The sequence below is a fragment of the Canis lupus genome, chromosome X (assembly GCF_003254725.2).
Source record: "Canis lupus dingo isolate Sandy chromosome X, ASM325472v2, whole genome shotgun sequence".
NCBI classification, from domain to species: Eukaryota; Metazoa; Chordata; class Mammalia; order Carnivora; family Canidae; genus Canis; species Canis lupus.
In genome coordinates, this window is record NC_064281.1 from 95,289,894 (window position 1) to 95,306,946 (window position 17,053).

Genomic DNA, 17,053 nt, shown 5'->3' on the forward strand with positions numbered 1-17,053 from the left:
GTCTCGGCTAGATTTGAGGAGGAAGAGATGCTCCAATACACAAACTCCTGGAGTGCAGCCCTTAAGGAAGTCACTGAAGTCTTACAGGCAAAGTTACAGGGAATACCCACAATGATTTTCCTGCTGGATTTTAACTTTCACTCAATACCAAAATGAATTTTTTAAAAAATTTTATTTATTTATTCATGAGAGACACAGAGCGAGAGAGAGAGGCAGAGACACAGGCAGAGGGAGTAGCAGGCTCCATGCAGGGAGCCGGATATGGGACTCAATCCTGGGTCTCCAGGATCACCCCCTGGACTGAAGGCGGCGCTAAACTGCTGACCACCGGGGCTGCCCCAGAATGAATTTTTATCCAGAAAACACAGTAGAAACATCATTTCACATTAATATTGAAAGTTAAAACAAGAAATGGGTTGCAGTCATGGTCAAGTTGAATAAATCATTTTCTCCCTCTGGACTTCAGTTTCTCATTTATACAATGAAGAGATTGGGACCATCACTAAATTCTGACTCATATTTGAGAATGCTAAGAGACTTAGGAGAATCCTGGCCATCTCAGACAACCTAACTTCTCTACAGTTCAGGCAAGATTCAGCCACTGTTCCGGAAGCCCAAGGCCTGCGCAAGATGAAATACTAGCCTCACCCATACTGTTAAATCCACTGTTGTATCCCCATTGGAAAAACTCAGCTGAAAGAAAACAACTAATCAAAAATGAGTTGATCTTAGCGATGTTTTTATGTATGTGTTTCTTTTTTTTTTTTTTTTTTTTTTTTGTCTGAGAGGGCACATGCAAATCCTTACTTTACCTTGTAAATTCTGCACATTCCACTTTGGGTGTTTCCCAAGCAGTTTTGAGACCACAGGATTAAGTCAAAGGGAACTTTCTTTCCTCAAGGGAGAAGTATGCTCTCTGCTGTCTTTAGGACTGTATCTTTAGCCCCTCTGTATCCTCTAGGCAAAAGCTTGCCCTTAATATTACCTTTGACAGCCTTCCAATAGTATCAGGATCAAGAAATTTCTGCACTTCCAGGCAGAATAAGTGACAGTCCTTTCCAATCACATCCAAACTCCTTTCATCTTGACATAAATTTGCCTTGACTTTCCACCTCCTCTCTTTATTGCTGGTAGCCAGCACCCATGCCTCACCCCCAAAACTCGGGAATGTTAAGAGATTTGCCATAACCTTGCATTCTTAAAATTAAGAATGTCAAAAATGTTTTCAGAGAAGTCACTGTCCTGATAAGAAATCTTTTTCTTAATAGAATGCAGGCACATATTTTCTGAGCTTAAGTCCCACCTCGGTCAATCTACCTTATTTCTCCATAAGCACAGGCCACAGTGTAAACTATAAACTACTGTGTCCAAAGGGAAGCCCAGGATGTGGATGCTTAATACAAAATACACCCACTTCTGGGAACCCACTCAAAGTTCCTCCCCTGCCAAAGAAGGGATGGCAGAGTAAGGGGTTATCTTAATTGTGGCCACTAGGTTCTATTTGGAATAACTTGGGGAGAAAATAAACTGTGGCTGATTGGCAGCACTTCTTCCCTCAACCTGTAAGTGGGGCCCCCTTTCAATCATGTGTAAAGCGTTTCCACCACCACACAATCAGAGGTGGCAAGTGCATTATTTGGTTGACACCTATAGTCAGCTCTCCCCTAGCTGCCCATAAAGTACCTGCTAACACCCAGGCCACTCACCACTTGCTTTGCTAAGAGATTGTCACACGAGTACTGGAAATTACTGATTTCAAGATTAAAAGCCAAGTGAGGAAATGTTAAATAAGAAACCTATCAATGGGCACAATCAATCATCACATGACATCTTTTAAGTGCAGAGCAGTCCCCAGAACAGCTTTGAGATGACTTGGACCCTCTGTGAGTTTGCATTGCAGGCAGTGTATCCCAGGACAATTACCTAGATACCAAACAGAAACATGAAGTAATTGTGCTCAAGCATTGTAGTATCCATCCCCTTTAATCCAAATTGCAGTTGCCTTCTATTTTTTTTAGTTCTTTTTTTTAATTGAGGTAAAACTGGAATATAGCATTATGTAAGTTTCAGATATACAACATCAGTATCTCTGTGCACTACAAAGTGATCACAACTAAAAGTCTAGTTACCATCCATCACCATACAACTGACCCCTTTTGCTCTTTTTTGTCCATGCTCCACCCCCACTTCCCCTCTGGTAACCACCAATCCATTCTCTGTGTCTGTGAAATTGTTTTTGTTTTGTTTGTTCACTTGCTTCACTTTTTTTTTTAAAGATTCCATATATTAGTATCTTTCTCAATCTGACTTCTTACACTTAGCATAAGACCTTCGAGGTCCATCCATGTTGTTTCAGTGACAAGATTTCATTCTTTTTTATAGTTGAGTAATACTGTATCATATATATGAATATATGATGGAATACATATATATGGATATATATAGATACATATTTACATATGTGCACATATATACCATATCTTTTTTTTTTTATGATAGTCACAGAGAGAGAGAGAGAGGCAGAGACACAGGCAGAGGGAGAAGCAGGCTCCATGCACCGGGAGCCCGATGTGGGATTCAATCCCGGGTCTCCAAGATCGCGCCCTGGGCCAAAGGCAGGCGCCAAACCGCTGCGCCACCCAGGGATCCCTACCATATCTTTTTTAAAAAGATTTTATTTATCTGGGAGAGAGAGTATGAACAGAGGGGAGGGGCAGGGGTGAGGGAGAAGCAGACTCCCTGCTGAGCAGTGAGCCCAACTTGGAGCTCGATTCCAGGACCCCGAGCTGAAGGCAGACGCTTAACTGAGCCACCCAGGCACCCCTATACCATATCTTTTTAATCCATTCATCCATTAATGGACATTTAGGTTGTTTCCATGTCTTGGCTGTCATACATAATGTTGCAGTGAACATAGGGGTGCATGTATCTTTTTGAATCAGGCTTTTTCTGTTTTTCAGATAAATACCCAGAAGTGGAATTACTGGATCATATGGTATTTCTATTTTTAATTTTTTGAGGAATTTTCATTCTGTTTTTCACAGTGGCTGAACCAATTTACATTCCCACCAACAGTGTATAAGGGTTCCTTTTCCTCTACATCCTCTCCAACACTTGTTGCTTGTGTCTTTTTTTTTTTAAGATTTCATTTATTTATTTGAGGGAGAAAGAGAGAGAGAGAGAATTAAAGAGAGAAACTTGAGCAGAGGGATGGGCAGAGAGAGAGAGGGAGAGAATTCTGAAGCAGACTCCATGCCCACCACAGAGCCCAACTCAGGGTCTGATCTCACAACTCTGAGATCGCCACCTAAACTGAAATCAAGAGTTAGACGCTTAACCAACTGAGCCACCCAGGTGCCCTTTGTCTTTGATAATAGCTATTCTAACCTTCTAACCAGTTGAAGTGATATCTTATTGTGGTTTCAATTTGCATTTCCCTAAAAATTTGATGCTGAACATCTTTTCATGTGCCTGTTGTCCATCTGTATTCTTTGAAAAAATGTCTATTCAGATTCTCTGCTCATTTTTTAATCAGATTGTTTCATTTTATCAGTGATAAGTTGTATGAGTTCTTTATATATTTTGGATATTAATCCCTTATTGGATATACGATTTGCAAAAATCTTCTCGCATTCAGTAAGTTGCCTTTTCATTTTGATGGTGGTTTCTTTCACTGTGCAGAAGCTTTTTAGTTTGATGTAATCCCATTTTTTAATTTTTGCTTTGGTTTCTTTATTATTATTTTTTATATCAGACCTTGTGTGGTTGAGGATCAGAAGGCTTTTTTTCTGGATGTTAAACAAATCTACTCCAGATGGTCTTCTAAATTTCCTCTCAGCTGACGATGCAAACCAAGTTTACTTTCACTCAACAACACTGATGTATCTATTTGATCATCATGCCTTCTCAGCTTATGATGAGAATAGAGCTTTGTAATTCACCAGCAGGGGACAAAGTGCATAATGAAGAATAGGATGAAAAAGAAAAATGAAAAAGCAGGATTACATGCACTGCCAGTTTCAGAACCAACTTTAAACTCGACAAGTAGTCAGTCAGTAGTTGCCGCTTCGAGTGGGATATTTGAGTATCAGAAATACCTCAGGCTGCCAAACAATACCTCACGCTTACTATGTCCATTTCTCCATTAGAGTTTGCCTCTTTACTTTCAGGCTTTGATTCTAACTTAAAACATAAATCCTTCATGGAAGGGGTCACAATTAAGCTTTAATCTGTCATGGGCAGTCTAGTATGAGTAAAGGGGTTGATGTGGAGGGAGGATTTGCACTGGGAAAGAGGAAAAGGACATAGAACTGGGACACAGGGTTGGGGGGACACCTTCTATTCACTGACTCCCAAATTAGCTAAGGTCCCATCCTAATAATGCAGCTGCAAGGAAGACAAGATTTGCAAAGGGTCAGCTCTTAATTAAAGGGAAACTTAACCAAACACAATTATGAGGAAGAAAGACCTCAGGGAAATCTTAATTCACTAAGGGTAAATTGGGCCGGGCGTGGGTGAATATTTGTTTTTATCCTGTTCCACAAAATCCACAGACCGGCATCCATATGCAAACACAGAGGGGTTCTTGATCTTTCCATCTTGAGCTCCTCATACACAGAAGAGATTCTGCATTAGCATCTCAAATGTAGACAATCGCTATATCGATTTTGGTGAAAACCAAATGTGTTTAAATCAAGTTCAAACAAAAACAAACAAAAACAAAATGACAAAATGTGGATTCAGATGTTCTATAGGAATCTTTCCATGAATTCTCTTTAAAGAAAAGTACATTTGTGGGGTGCACCTGAGTGGCTCAGTCAGTTAAGCATCTGACTCTTGATTTCAGCTCAGGTCATGATCTCAGGGTCATGAGATAGAGCCCCCCCCCCCCTCCTGCTCTTCATACAGTGAGGAGCCTGCTTGAGGATTCTCTCTCTTCTACTCCTCCCTCTCACTCTCCCCTCGCCCCTACCCCTACTCATGCTTTCTCTCCCTCTCTCTCTAAAATAAATAATTAAATGTCTTTTAAAAAAGAAAAGTACATTTGTAATATGAATAAACATACCCTGAAGTATTTGGGCTTGAGTTCAGAATTTTGAGTATCAGGTTACTTAGATATGACAAAATATAATTCAAAATAGCTGAATTGGGCTTCTCATCTCTCTCTTTTCTCTGTTTTTCTGCTCTTCACTTGTATCTCAGAAACCAACTTCATATTCCATATGTAGTTCTCCCATTCACTTACTTTGCCACCATATACAAGAAAAATCTGATATTCCATGAAGACCAAAGAAGTTGTACGAAATGAAGAGAGTGGTTCACATAAGTTTTGGGTTTAAAGCTCAGGTGAGCACTAGAGTAAGAGAAGAAGAGGGACACCTAGATGGCTCAGTAGTTGAGCATCTGCCTTTGGCTCAGGTCGTGATCCCGGGGTCCCGGGATGGAGTCCCACATCGGCTCCCTGCATGGAGCCTGCTTCTCCCTCTGCCTGCATCTCTGCCTCTCTCTCTGTGTCTCTCATGAATAAATAAAGTCTTTAAAAAAAAAAGAGCAGAAGAGAAATTTTCATTTGCTTCCTTCCATCTCATATAATTTTTTGATGAACAAGGATATTAATTTCATAAAATGTTAAACTTCTGTTGATTAAAATATGTCACAGACAACATTAAACGTCAAATAAACTGAATTAAAATATATGTGATATATATTACAGACACTTAATATCTTTAATATATTAGGACTCTTATGAATCAATAAGAAAGCCATCAGGGTGCCTGGCTGGCTCAGTCAGTAGAGCATGCAACTCTTGATCTCGGGGTTGTGAGTTCAAGCCATATGTTGAGCATAAAGCCTACTTAAAATAAGAATAAGGATAAAAATATTTTTTAGAAAAAATAAAAATAATTTTAAAAGAACACCATTAATATCACAGTAGAAATCTGAACAATGGAAATAAAGAGGAAATTATCAAAATAAAGAATAAACATGGACACAATTTATATTCTTTTTTAAAAGTTTTTTTAAAGACCTTATTTGTTCATGAGACACACAGAGATAGAGAGAGAGAGAGAGGCAGAGACATAGGCAGAGGGAGAGGCAGGCTCTATGCAGGGAGCCTGATGTGGGACTCAATCCTGAGACTCCAGGATCAAGCCCTGAGCCGAAGGCAGACGCTCAACCACTGAGCCACCCAGGCTTCCAAAAAATTTCTTAAAATCATTAGCTTAGTACTAACAATCAAAGAAATGCTAACAAGAAAGGGAATCTTTTTATATCCACCTATCAAATGAGCACATGTATTAGTCAATGCTAGCAAAGGGGCAGAGAGACAAGTACTCTTGTAACCTGCTGATGGGGACATAAAGTGATACAACCTTTCTGGAGGGCAATTTGGCAATATGTATGAATATGGAAATTATAATTATAATTTCCTATGGAAATAATTAGAGATGCTATATGAATGTTGTTATCCCAGCATTATTCATAACAGGGAGAGATTAGGAACAATTGAAATTTTCATATTGGGAAATGGCTAAATAAATATGTTTAAGGGCTGGAATACTATATAGCCATTAAAATCATGTTTGAAAACATTTAATAACATAAAACAGTGCTCAAGATATAATGTTAGCTTTTTAAAGATAGGACACAAATAGTACAATTCATTTTACTGAAAAAAAAGGAGAACACAATATATTTATATAAAATAAAATGGAAGAATATATCAAATGGTAATAGTGGTTATCCTTGAGAAGCAGAGTCACCTATACTTGTATTTTATTTTTTTTTATTCTTTCTGTGTCTTTTCAGATGTCCAAAATGAGCATGTATTAATTTTATACTTAGAAAGAAAAAAAAAGATGCTATCTCAGAAGAGGAAAAACATTTGTAAAGTGTTTTGAATACATTAGGGTCTGCTTCCTACATATTCATTGTTCCCAGATTCCTTATCTACCACAGGAAGAAGTGATTCATAACCCTGGCCTGAGCCTTCTTTTCTTGCCTTTGTACCTCTTTTGCTTATTTCTGGAGGTTATAGGTCCCTTCTTGGATCATGCTTTTCTTACCCAGAACCTTTCCACCAGTCATGAAGGAAAGAAACCTATTTCCGTAGCTCCATCAGTTAAGTGTCCAACTCTTGATTTCAGCTCAGGTCATGATCTTATGCTCCTGAGATTAAGCCCTACATTGGGCTCCTCACTCATCAAGGAGTCTACTTGTCCCTCTCCCTCTGCCCTCTTGCTCTCTTTATCTCTCTCTCCTTCTCTCTCTCTCAAATAAATGAATAAAATCTTAAAAAGAAAGAAACAAACAAACAAGCCTTCTTCCCCATACCTCCTTGTATTAGGTAGCCATTAGAATAGGTCAACAGTTCTCAACCCTGGTTGTACGTGAGAATCACCCAAGGAATTTAAAATAAAATAAAGCCCACATCCAGGGTGAGGCTGGGACATCCATTTTTAAAAACTTCCAAGGTGTTTATAATGTGCAGCCAGAGTCAAGAGCCACAGAAGTAAGTAAAAATGCAGAAAAATAAAGTAATGCTTCCTTCAGCTGAATTCGGTTGAGTAACATAGGCAAGATGGACAGTGACCCCACACTCCACTGGCCTCTGAGATACCCACCAGCCACCAGCTGTTCATTTGTTAAATGCATCACCAACTTTCAGAGCCAACATGTGAAAGACCTCATGAGATTGGCAGACCCTAAAACAATGCTCAACATTCCTTTTCCTTTCCTTCCAAACTGGCTTGTGTGAAGGACACTGCCAAGATGCAACTGTGTTAGCTGGAGGGGGTAACACATTAAGCCATGAGCCATTCTTACACTGGCACCTGGAAAAGGACAGAATGCTGAGAGAATGGGACAGAAGATGGGCAAATTTATCATTCTGTTTTTAGATCAAATACTAAATTTGTTCAGCATGGAGCAGTTTTTCATTTCATTTGTATAGTGAACGAAATCCTGACCTTCTCTCCCCCTGTGAAAATTATTTTGACAATTGTAGATTTGAGATATTTTTGTATCTGCTGTCATCCCTGTCATGAGGTCAACCCAACAGTCGCAGATTGAATTCTCTGGGAGCAGCTTCTGAGATAGAGATCAGCATGCTAAAGTTTACTGGGGAGTATCTTCACTACCAACACTCATGGGAGAAAAAGAAGGAGCGGGTTTGGGCAGAAAGAAGGAGGAGCTGGGCTGTGGTGCTGTCTTAACAAGGTCTCTGCCTACCCATCAGGGAGCTCTGAGGTTGGGATGGCCCTTTAGAGTTACCCCTTCTGGGGTAAAGGGGTTGTGCCTTTGTACCCTGTAATAAGCAGTCACTGGATGCAGGCTGCTCTGGGAAGGGAGCATTACTTGAAGCTAGGCAGCTTTCTTCAGCCAACAACCTTCCCGGAAGCTGAAGGAAAAAGCCCTTTGGTGCTAAAAGGACATCTAATAGTATAGCACAGCATCCCACACTAGCTTTTCCCACAATGGCTTCCTTGTTTAGCAAGAGTACCCCAAAGACCAGTCCAGTAGGATTGGATTGGTCATAGCTGGGGCCCAGTTCCTCATCCATGGTCACCTCGCCATCCCTATACTGTCGTGCTTCTACATTATCTGGGTTGAATGCAGATGACAATCCAGCGTTCACCCAGTTACCTATGTGGTAACTCCCAGTCTTTAAAATGAGGAAGAAAAGAAGGTGAACAGCAACAGTGGTCTGGAATCAAGATGAGAGAATTTGCTGCTCAAACAAAGTAGCTTTCAGTATTGCAAAGTTGGGCATGCTAAAGCTCACACAGAGTGGAGGACAATTCTGAAGCTGCTAAAACAGCAGGCTTATTTTTACAAAGCCAAGGCTTTGTTAAGTACCTCACCTCCTACAAGCACCAACGCCTGCTTTTGCTCTGCCTCCAGTGACAAACTTTTCTTTTTTTTTTTTTTTTTCACCCTCAAGTCATATTTACTCTCTTTGGGAAGCTGCAACAGGCAACAGTCAAACTATAATAAATTAGGTACAAAAACAAATAAAACCTTTTGGAGGGGATTACTCATGGATATGTACTAAATTGAAGTGATCATTGCCCCCAGGGCTCTCAAGTACACAGCCACACGTTCAGGCAGACCCAGGGAAATTCTGCTTGGTAAAAGATACTGCAGGATGAAGCCACCGTTCTGACTTGCTTAGAAAATATGAGCAAGGCTCATAGCCCAGGAGGCCCCAGACTCCAGCTCATTAAAAAGTCAGTGGATTTCTCTATTTAATTTTTGAGTAGGTAAGACATTCACATGATTCAAAGAACAAAAGTATAAAGAGATCTATAAAATCAGTGTTTGTTAAAAGGCCTCTTATTTGTGGCAGTAGGCAGCATGCAGAGCTGCACTCATCTGTCATCTGTGTCTTTGAAGAGCTTATGCTCTGAGAGGACAGCATAAGTCATATTTTTTAATCTTTATTGTTTTTGTACTTACAGAAAATAATACCTGCTTCTTGTAAAATAGTCAAACATTACATAAATAAGTTGTGGTGCAATGGATGTTCTTGGTAATCCTATACCTCAGAGATAACTACTGCCAATTCCTTTACATTCTTTGTGAGGTTTTTATTTACAAAAATAAAATTACATAGTATAAGTGCTAGTTGCAGCTTTTTTCTACATAAAAATACATTGCAGAAGTCCTTTCTTTTATCATATAGAGATTGGGCCATCTTTTTAACAGCAGCATAGCATTCCAAGTGTCTGGATTAAAACTTTTTAACAAGTTTTATTTGGATTTTTTGAACACCTGTCATACAGTGCTACTTTACTGCTTGTAACTGACTTCCCTTGCATTTAAGTCTACTCATCTCTAGAGAAATGAATGACAAGTCAGTTATGGAAGCTTCAGGAGGGAGGAGAGTATCCACAAAGGTCTATATGTAGCAGAAAGAGACATGCAGATATAGTTGCCTTGAGCAGGTAACAATGAGAGTACTGGATAAATGTGCAAAACCATCTTCCAGGTTTGAGCGAATGTAAAAATACAGGAGAGGTACAGACTGGTATGAGGTGAGGGATTAAAGAAAGGGAGACAAAAGCAGGTTAGAATGGAATGAATATTGATACATGGATGGTGAGTCCTTATGTAGCAAAGTTTTTATGGAGAGAACCAACATGCTTTAGTCGAATCCAAGCTTGGTGTCAGTTAACAAAATAACGTGGCGATTTAAAAATATTAGCAATCCTAGGCTGCCAAAATAATAGCCCATATCAAAGGAGGCAATAATCCCATTGTCATCCATACCAGTCAGATCACATCTGATCTATCTGGGTCAATAAAACATTGATAAAATATCCATAAGGGAGATACAGAACAGTATGGGAAACTATCACTATGTCATAAAAGTAACTGTTGTAGGATTGGGACATCTTTAGTCTGAAGAAAAGAAAAATAAGAGGAGATATGTTACCTGTCATTAAAAAATATGGACTGTCACATGGTAAAGGGATTAAACTTGTCTGGGTCACCCTAAGTGGTGGAATAGGACTAGCAAATAGAAATGATAAGAATGTAGATTTTTGACTCAATACACAAAAATACTTGTCTTTTGCTAAAGGGTCTTTTAAAAAGTTTAAACATATCAGAGACTCCCTGATGTCATTTCCTTTCCATTATTATTCAGCCAATACTTTCTTCATAGATAGTATAGAAGTAAAATCCAATCTAGGCCTTGCTGAATTTCATAAATTCTTAATTAGGAGGATTCAAAATAATGAGACCTTATTGTACACTGCTTAAGAAAGATTTTCAAATACTTTAATCTCCTTCTTCCTGTTTATTTCTTAATCCCATGCTTTGGCCCCACCGTGTACCCTCAACTCCCACTGAAGCACAGAGAACACAGAAAACCCACACGAAAATGTAAATCTGAGAAATAAATATGCGTGATTGGTTTAAAAAGAGTAAGAATTAACATTTAAAGCAATGGTAATTTACTCTGATCTGTAATTTTGAGCTCCTGTGCTGAAATTGCTCATTTGGAAATTACCAAGTGCTTGGGTCTCATTTGTGATCTTCTTCCTGCATACACCCAGCACACAAAGGAGTGATAATGACCGGCTGAGTCACTGCTGCCATCTCCCTGAAGCGTGCTCTCCAAATGTCAATACCATTTTCTATGGTGCAATGACGAAGATTCCCAACCATAGCTTGCTTACACTACAGGATGGGCCCTGGAATGTGTTCAAAGGGCACCATGATTTTCCTCCATCCTCTATTGCTCCAGTGACCAAATGGTCATGCCACAGATCATTCTGGCTTTGCAAATCACTCCCATTACCCATCTCCATTTGTTATTGCCTAAATATAAATGGAAAACAATTCAAATTTATGGGAAGAAGAGAGCTGCTTTTGACCATATCCCAATAAAATGATGTCTGTACTTGATGAGATTATACTCAGATTATGGATTCCTACCAGAAGCAAAAATATAGATATAATATTAGAGATGTAAGTACTCTAAAAGACCAATACACAAAAACGCTGTGCTATTTTGTGGCTCATACTTTAAGATACACTGTTCTTCCCAGCTTCTCAAACCCTACCTCCAAAAAGGTTATCCAGAACTCAAGCATCACATCTTTATTGTCTTTCCCATTCAGCATAGGGTGTTAGTAGTTAATAGTTGTCAGATGTAAATTGACTAAAAAGGAATGAAGGATCCCTGGTAAATTTAATTAAGAAAGGGGAAAAACTCAGGAAGACTTAACATGATTGAACATTTTCATAATGTTGGGATCAAAGCACCAGCATGATATCTTTGTTATAGGCTGTCTTTTTTCAAGTTTTCCTAGTTATTTTGTGTCAGGCTTTCTTAGTTATTTTTCTTAGGAAACATAATTTATCTTGTTGGATAGTGACATCCATGTAAGAATCAGCCATGTTATAAGGTTCTATCTCTATTGAAGCTATGTCTTGTTCTGAAGAATGTTTAGTGGAAGATGAAAGACATGAACTGCAACAGGAAACATTGAGGCCAGAAACAAGGAAAAAACTTTGGCATTCATTCCATAGGTGTTTTGATAATGCATGTCAATCAAAACAGTTAGGATCCCTGGGTGGCACAGCGGTTTGGCGCCTGCCTTTGGCCCAGGGCGCAATCCTGGAGACCCGGGATCGAATCCCACGTCGGGCTCCCGGTACATGGAGCCTGCTTCTCCCTTGCCTGTGTCTCTGCCTCTCTCTCTCTCTCTCTCTCTCTCTCTCTCTCTGTGTGTGTGTGACTATCATAAAAAAAAAAACAGTTAGGTACTATAATTCAGCTGTGATTACTTAAGTGTAGTCCTGATAAATGACCAACCTGGTGCCTACAAGTTGTAGAATCTTTCCTTAAAGCAAGATGGAGGATGCTGAGTGGCTCAGTTGGTTAAGCATCTGCCTTCAGCTCAGGTCATGATCCCAGGATCCTGGGATAGAGACCTGCATTGGGCTCTGCTCAGCGAGGAGTCTGCTTCTGCCCCTCTCCCTTGACCCAAATAAATAAATAAATAAAATATTTAAAAAAATAAAGCAAGATAGTGTTGCCGATTATCTGGATGGTTAAGACTGGGGTCATGAGTAAGCCTGCTTTCCACAGTGGATAAGATTGATTCAAAGGGACCCAATGGACTGTATCAAAAATAAGCAGAACCTTTAATACCTACAGGAAGAGTTTAAAAAGAAAAACATCATCGCTGTTCTTCCTTCTTTCAGGATTTTCCATTCTCCAAGCGATTATGGAAGCAGCAGTGCAAAACAACTGGCAAGTGACAGCCAGGTCTGTGGGAAACATAAAGGACGTCCAAGAATTCCGGCGCATCATTGAAGAAATGGACAGGAGGCAGGAAAAGCGATACCTGATTGACTGTGAAGTTGAAAGGATTAACACAATTTTGGAACAGGTATGTTTGAGATTTATGCCACCCCCCAGCCAACACGTTAAATCATCAACCACAGGCAGCTCCCATATGTGCTAATAAATTAAGTTAGCCAATAGACTAGATGGGCCAACAGTATTTGATAGTCTCTCTAATCTTTTTTCCTCCTCAGTGGCTGCAGAAAAAAAAAAGAAAAGAAAATGTAAGCTGTTGAAAATTGCATACTGTGATTAATCTGGAAGTCTCTGCAATTTAATGCTACCTATCAGATAAACACACTCTTCTACACCTCCTTTTCATAGATCGCTGACTGCTTCAAAGTAATCCCCTTCCTTTTCCATAACTTCCTCCCAGTAGGAAACAGACAAGGGATTAGGCAGGGCAGAAGGGAAGGGTTTTGTTTCAGGGCGTAGTTGCAGAGTGTCAAGGCAAAAAACATCCCACCAGTTCCAGAGAGAGAGACAGAGAGAATGTGTACATGTAACTTAGACCCTTTTGTAAGTAAGATGGCATATGAAAAAAATGTTTATGGTTTTAAAAATGTGAGCAAATTGAAAAGGAATTAAAGTGGGGGAAAAATATAATTCAGTGGGCCAAAAGGTATTCATTACTAAGCTCAGATATTTAAATCTAAGACTAAAAAATATTAGAAGAAATGTTTCACCCTAAGCCAGATGGATACTCTGTTTGGAGTAAAGAGTCAAATTGAAATGTGGTGAAAGTTTATTATTTTCCTTAGAAATCTCAATTTTCCAGTTAATAACAAAGTGCCTCTGCTGCCATAAACAAAACTGTAGGGGAAATATTTCCATTCTAATGCGATCCCAGTGTACCTAAAGGCCAAAACAGCTTCAGAGATTGAAATTATAGTGAGCAGCCATTGCCTAGGAGAGCTCTTTTATAGCAAATTAAATATTAACAATTTGTCAGATATGCCCCCCATAAGAAGAGAAAGCAAAAAAAAAATAGGGAAGGGAAGAGGAGGAGAGAGGAGAAAGAGAGGGAAAGGGAGAGAGGGAGAAAGAAAGAAAGGAAGGAAGGGAGAAATCGCTGACCCTGCATTGTGGAGACACAAAGCCGTCCCCTTCCTGAGGATGGCATCACCTCTAGTGAATCACATCTCACATGAAATCTAGAGCATAGCCTGACTAAATCAGATTTCCCAACTAACATTCTCTTGAGCTGCCCAAATGATCCACCCCTCCCTTCTTTAAAAAAAAAAAAAAAGCCTTTGATTTTCTTAGATCTTGAAAGTGAAGAATCAGGTCAGTGATGCTGGTGTATGTACTACATGCCCTCTAAAATTTTATACCAAAATAGCCTTTTAGTGGGTGACCTACTTAATAGCCTAAAGCACAGGAACATCCTCCTTGTTGCACTTTGTTTTCCTTCTTTTGTGTCAGGAACTTTGGCTTCTCGAATATCTCAAATTCTGTTAAATCTTCTGGGTTTTTTAGGGTCTTACACCGGAGTCTGGGATTTTTCAGCATGATGTAATAGAAAGTGCAGTGGGTAGAGCTCTGAATTTTATGTAGCTATGAGATCTTGGACAATTAAAATATCTATGCCTCAGTTTTCTTATCTGCATAATGGGGAAAATAAAATTTGCTCTGTTTTACGTGATTGGTATAATTGCTCCAAGAAACATAAACTGCTATTGAAAAAAAAAAAAAATACTCGGGCAGCCCGGGTGGCTCAGTGGTTTAGCGCCGCCTTCAGCCCAGGGCCTGATCCTGGAGACCCAGGATCGAGTCCCATGTGGGGTTCCCTGCATGGAGCCTGCTTCTCCCTTTGCCTGTGTCTCTGCTTCTCTCTGTGTCTCCAATTAATAAATGAAATCTTTAAAAAAAGAAAAATTAAAAAAAACCTCATTATTACCAAACCCTCTCAGGAAATCTAAACTAACATTATTTTAAAAACCCATTCTCTTTTCATGTATCACATTCTATCTTCCTTTCTTCTATATGTCCATTCACAATATCCCTCAAAATACTTTCTATACAATTTTTCAGGGAACATTGTTCAAAAAAAAGTTTTAGCAACATCCAGGTAAGGCTAAAGAGTTCATTTCACTTATTCTTTTTCCCTCTTTCAAAGAATTGTTATAGAACTATCAACTCATGATTGTTTGCTCTGCTATTTAAGGAATCTCTCCTAGGCCATAAGTACTATGAAGTAGGGGCCACATTTGTCTTGTTCATAGTTATATCTTCAGTGTCCAATAGAGTACCTGGCACATAGTGTTGGACCGATGGGTGGATGAATGGACAGATGAATGAATGAATATTGATCAAGTACATTTCAGTAAGTTCCACTGTGATTTTGCTATGCTTCCATCGAAGGGCAAAAAAGTACCTGCAGCCACATGATACTTATTAAAATATATTAAAGCACACATTTCTCAAAGGTTTAAGATGGTGGCTCTCTGCTCAAACCTATTCTGATGATATCATGAATTTGTCATCATTTATTTTTTATGTAAAAATAGATTTCTCACTAAACAAATTATTTAAATTAAACCACAGATTCAACATGATGTTTCTTTAGAGGAAACATTTTTTTAATGAACTGAATGCTAACATACAGAGATATCACTCTCTCATTGGTTCCTAACTATTCTTTTGACAAACTTATCCTAATTCACTATACAGATCCTGGTTAGAATGATGACATTTATAGTTCAATCAGTATCAAGTTCTTATAAAAGATGCCCTATCCAAACTGAGTGGGAAAAATTAGAGAGAGAGAGAGAGAGAGACAAACCATGAGAGACTCCTAACTCTGAAAAACAAAGGGTTGCAGAAGGGGAGGTGGGTGGGGGGATGAGGTAACTGGGGACAGACACTAAGGAAGGCACTTGATGGGATGTGCATTGGGTGTTATACTATATGTTGACAAATTGAATAATAAATAAATAAATAAATAATAAATAAATAAATAAATAAATAAATAAATAAATAAATAAAAGATGCCCCTATCCTCCAAAGGTGTTTTCAACTTTGGAGGTTGAGGTTATTTTCATAGAAGGAAACCTCTATAGTCTCCCACAAAATGATACTTCATGTCACACAGTCTGAAGTAGAAGAGCCTGTTACACCACTATAATGCTATTCCCTACAGATTTGATTTTTGGCATAAAGTTCATCTTGTACTCTATATCTGATGGGTGTGAATGAAAATACATCAATATGGTGCAATTTTTCAAATATAAAGTTTTTCAATATAATGTTATATAGCATAACCTCCCCCATTTCATGATATAGGTTCTAATTTCCCTGTGAATGTTCAGTTAGAGGGTGAATATAAATTCTTCTAACATTCCTTCCCAAAGCTCTTTTTTGAACTCCTTCCAACTTTCAGATTACAGCAGAAAGACTCAAATGAGGTACTAATATCTCTCTTTAACAGTTAAATTTTTTTTTAATTTTTATTTATTTATGATAGTCACAGAGAGAGAGAGAGGCAGAGACATAGGCAGAGGGAGAAGCAGGCTCCATGCACCGGGAGCCTGACGTGGGATTCGATCCTAGGTCTCCAGGATCGCACCCTGGGCCAAAGGCAGGCGCCAAACCGCTGCGCCACCCAGGGATCCCTCTCTTTAACAGTTAAACTACAAGGAAAATATTCCAAACTTACAGCTCTAAGAATTAACATAGAAAAAGAGCTAGAGACAGATGAAAGAAACCATGAGAGATTGTCAGAGTTCACAGAGAATATTTAGAAACTGTAAATGTTGGATCTAAAAATGAAGAAACATTTTCTATAGGAAGATTTGGGTATACTAGGATGAATGAACCACTGACCTGACCTGATATAGCATTCCTATTGCCATATTGTGTGCATGAGGCCCTCCCTCCCCATTGGTGGACAGCTGCCTTAATGCAATGACCAATCTAAACATTCACTTTTGAAAAGGTTGCCTCTTGTGGACTTTCCTACCTATGACAGAATAGATCCTCCATCCCAGTAGCACTTACTTGTGGATTGCTTTTGAAAATCAGGTCCCACAAAAGGATATGCCTCTGTTGAACATTTAAAGTCCATTTGGAGAGGCAGCATAGTAGAGAGTTTCAGAACATGGACTTTGGAGCCAGTGTGCGTGGATCCTGTCACTACTTGTGTGACCTGGGGCAAGTTATTCAACTCTCTGTGCCTCCATTTGCTGATTG

At 39.1% G+C, this 17,053-nt stretch overlaps 1 protein-coding gene across 8 annotated transcripts in view; it reads left to right on the top strand.

The window, feature by feature from the left end:
• Window positions 1-17,053, top strand: part of GRIA3 (glutamate ionotropic receptor AMPA type subunit 3) — a 282,153-nt gene that overhangs the window by 119,986 nt on the left and 145,114 nt on the right. For all 8 annotated transcript variants that reach the window (XR_007409376.1, XM_025431120.3, XM_025431121.3 and 5 more), the window contains one exon: window positions 12,721-12,908. Coding sequence is in view for 7 of the 8 variants with exons in the window: in XM_025431120.3 (XP_025286905.1) it covers window positions 12,721-12,908 (188 nt within the window). In the remaining variant the exon portion in view is untranslated. The remainder of the gene's footprint in view (window positions 1-12,720; window positions 12,909-17,053) is intronic.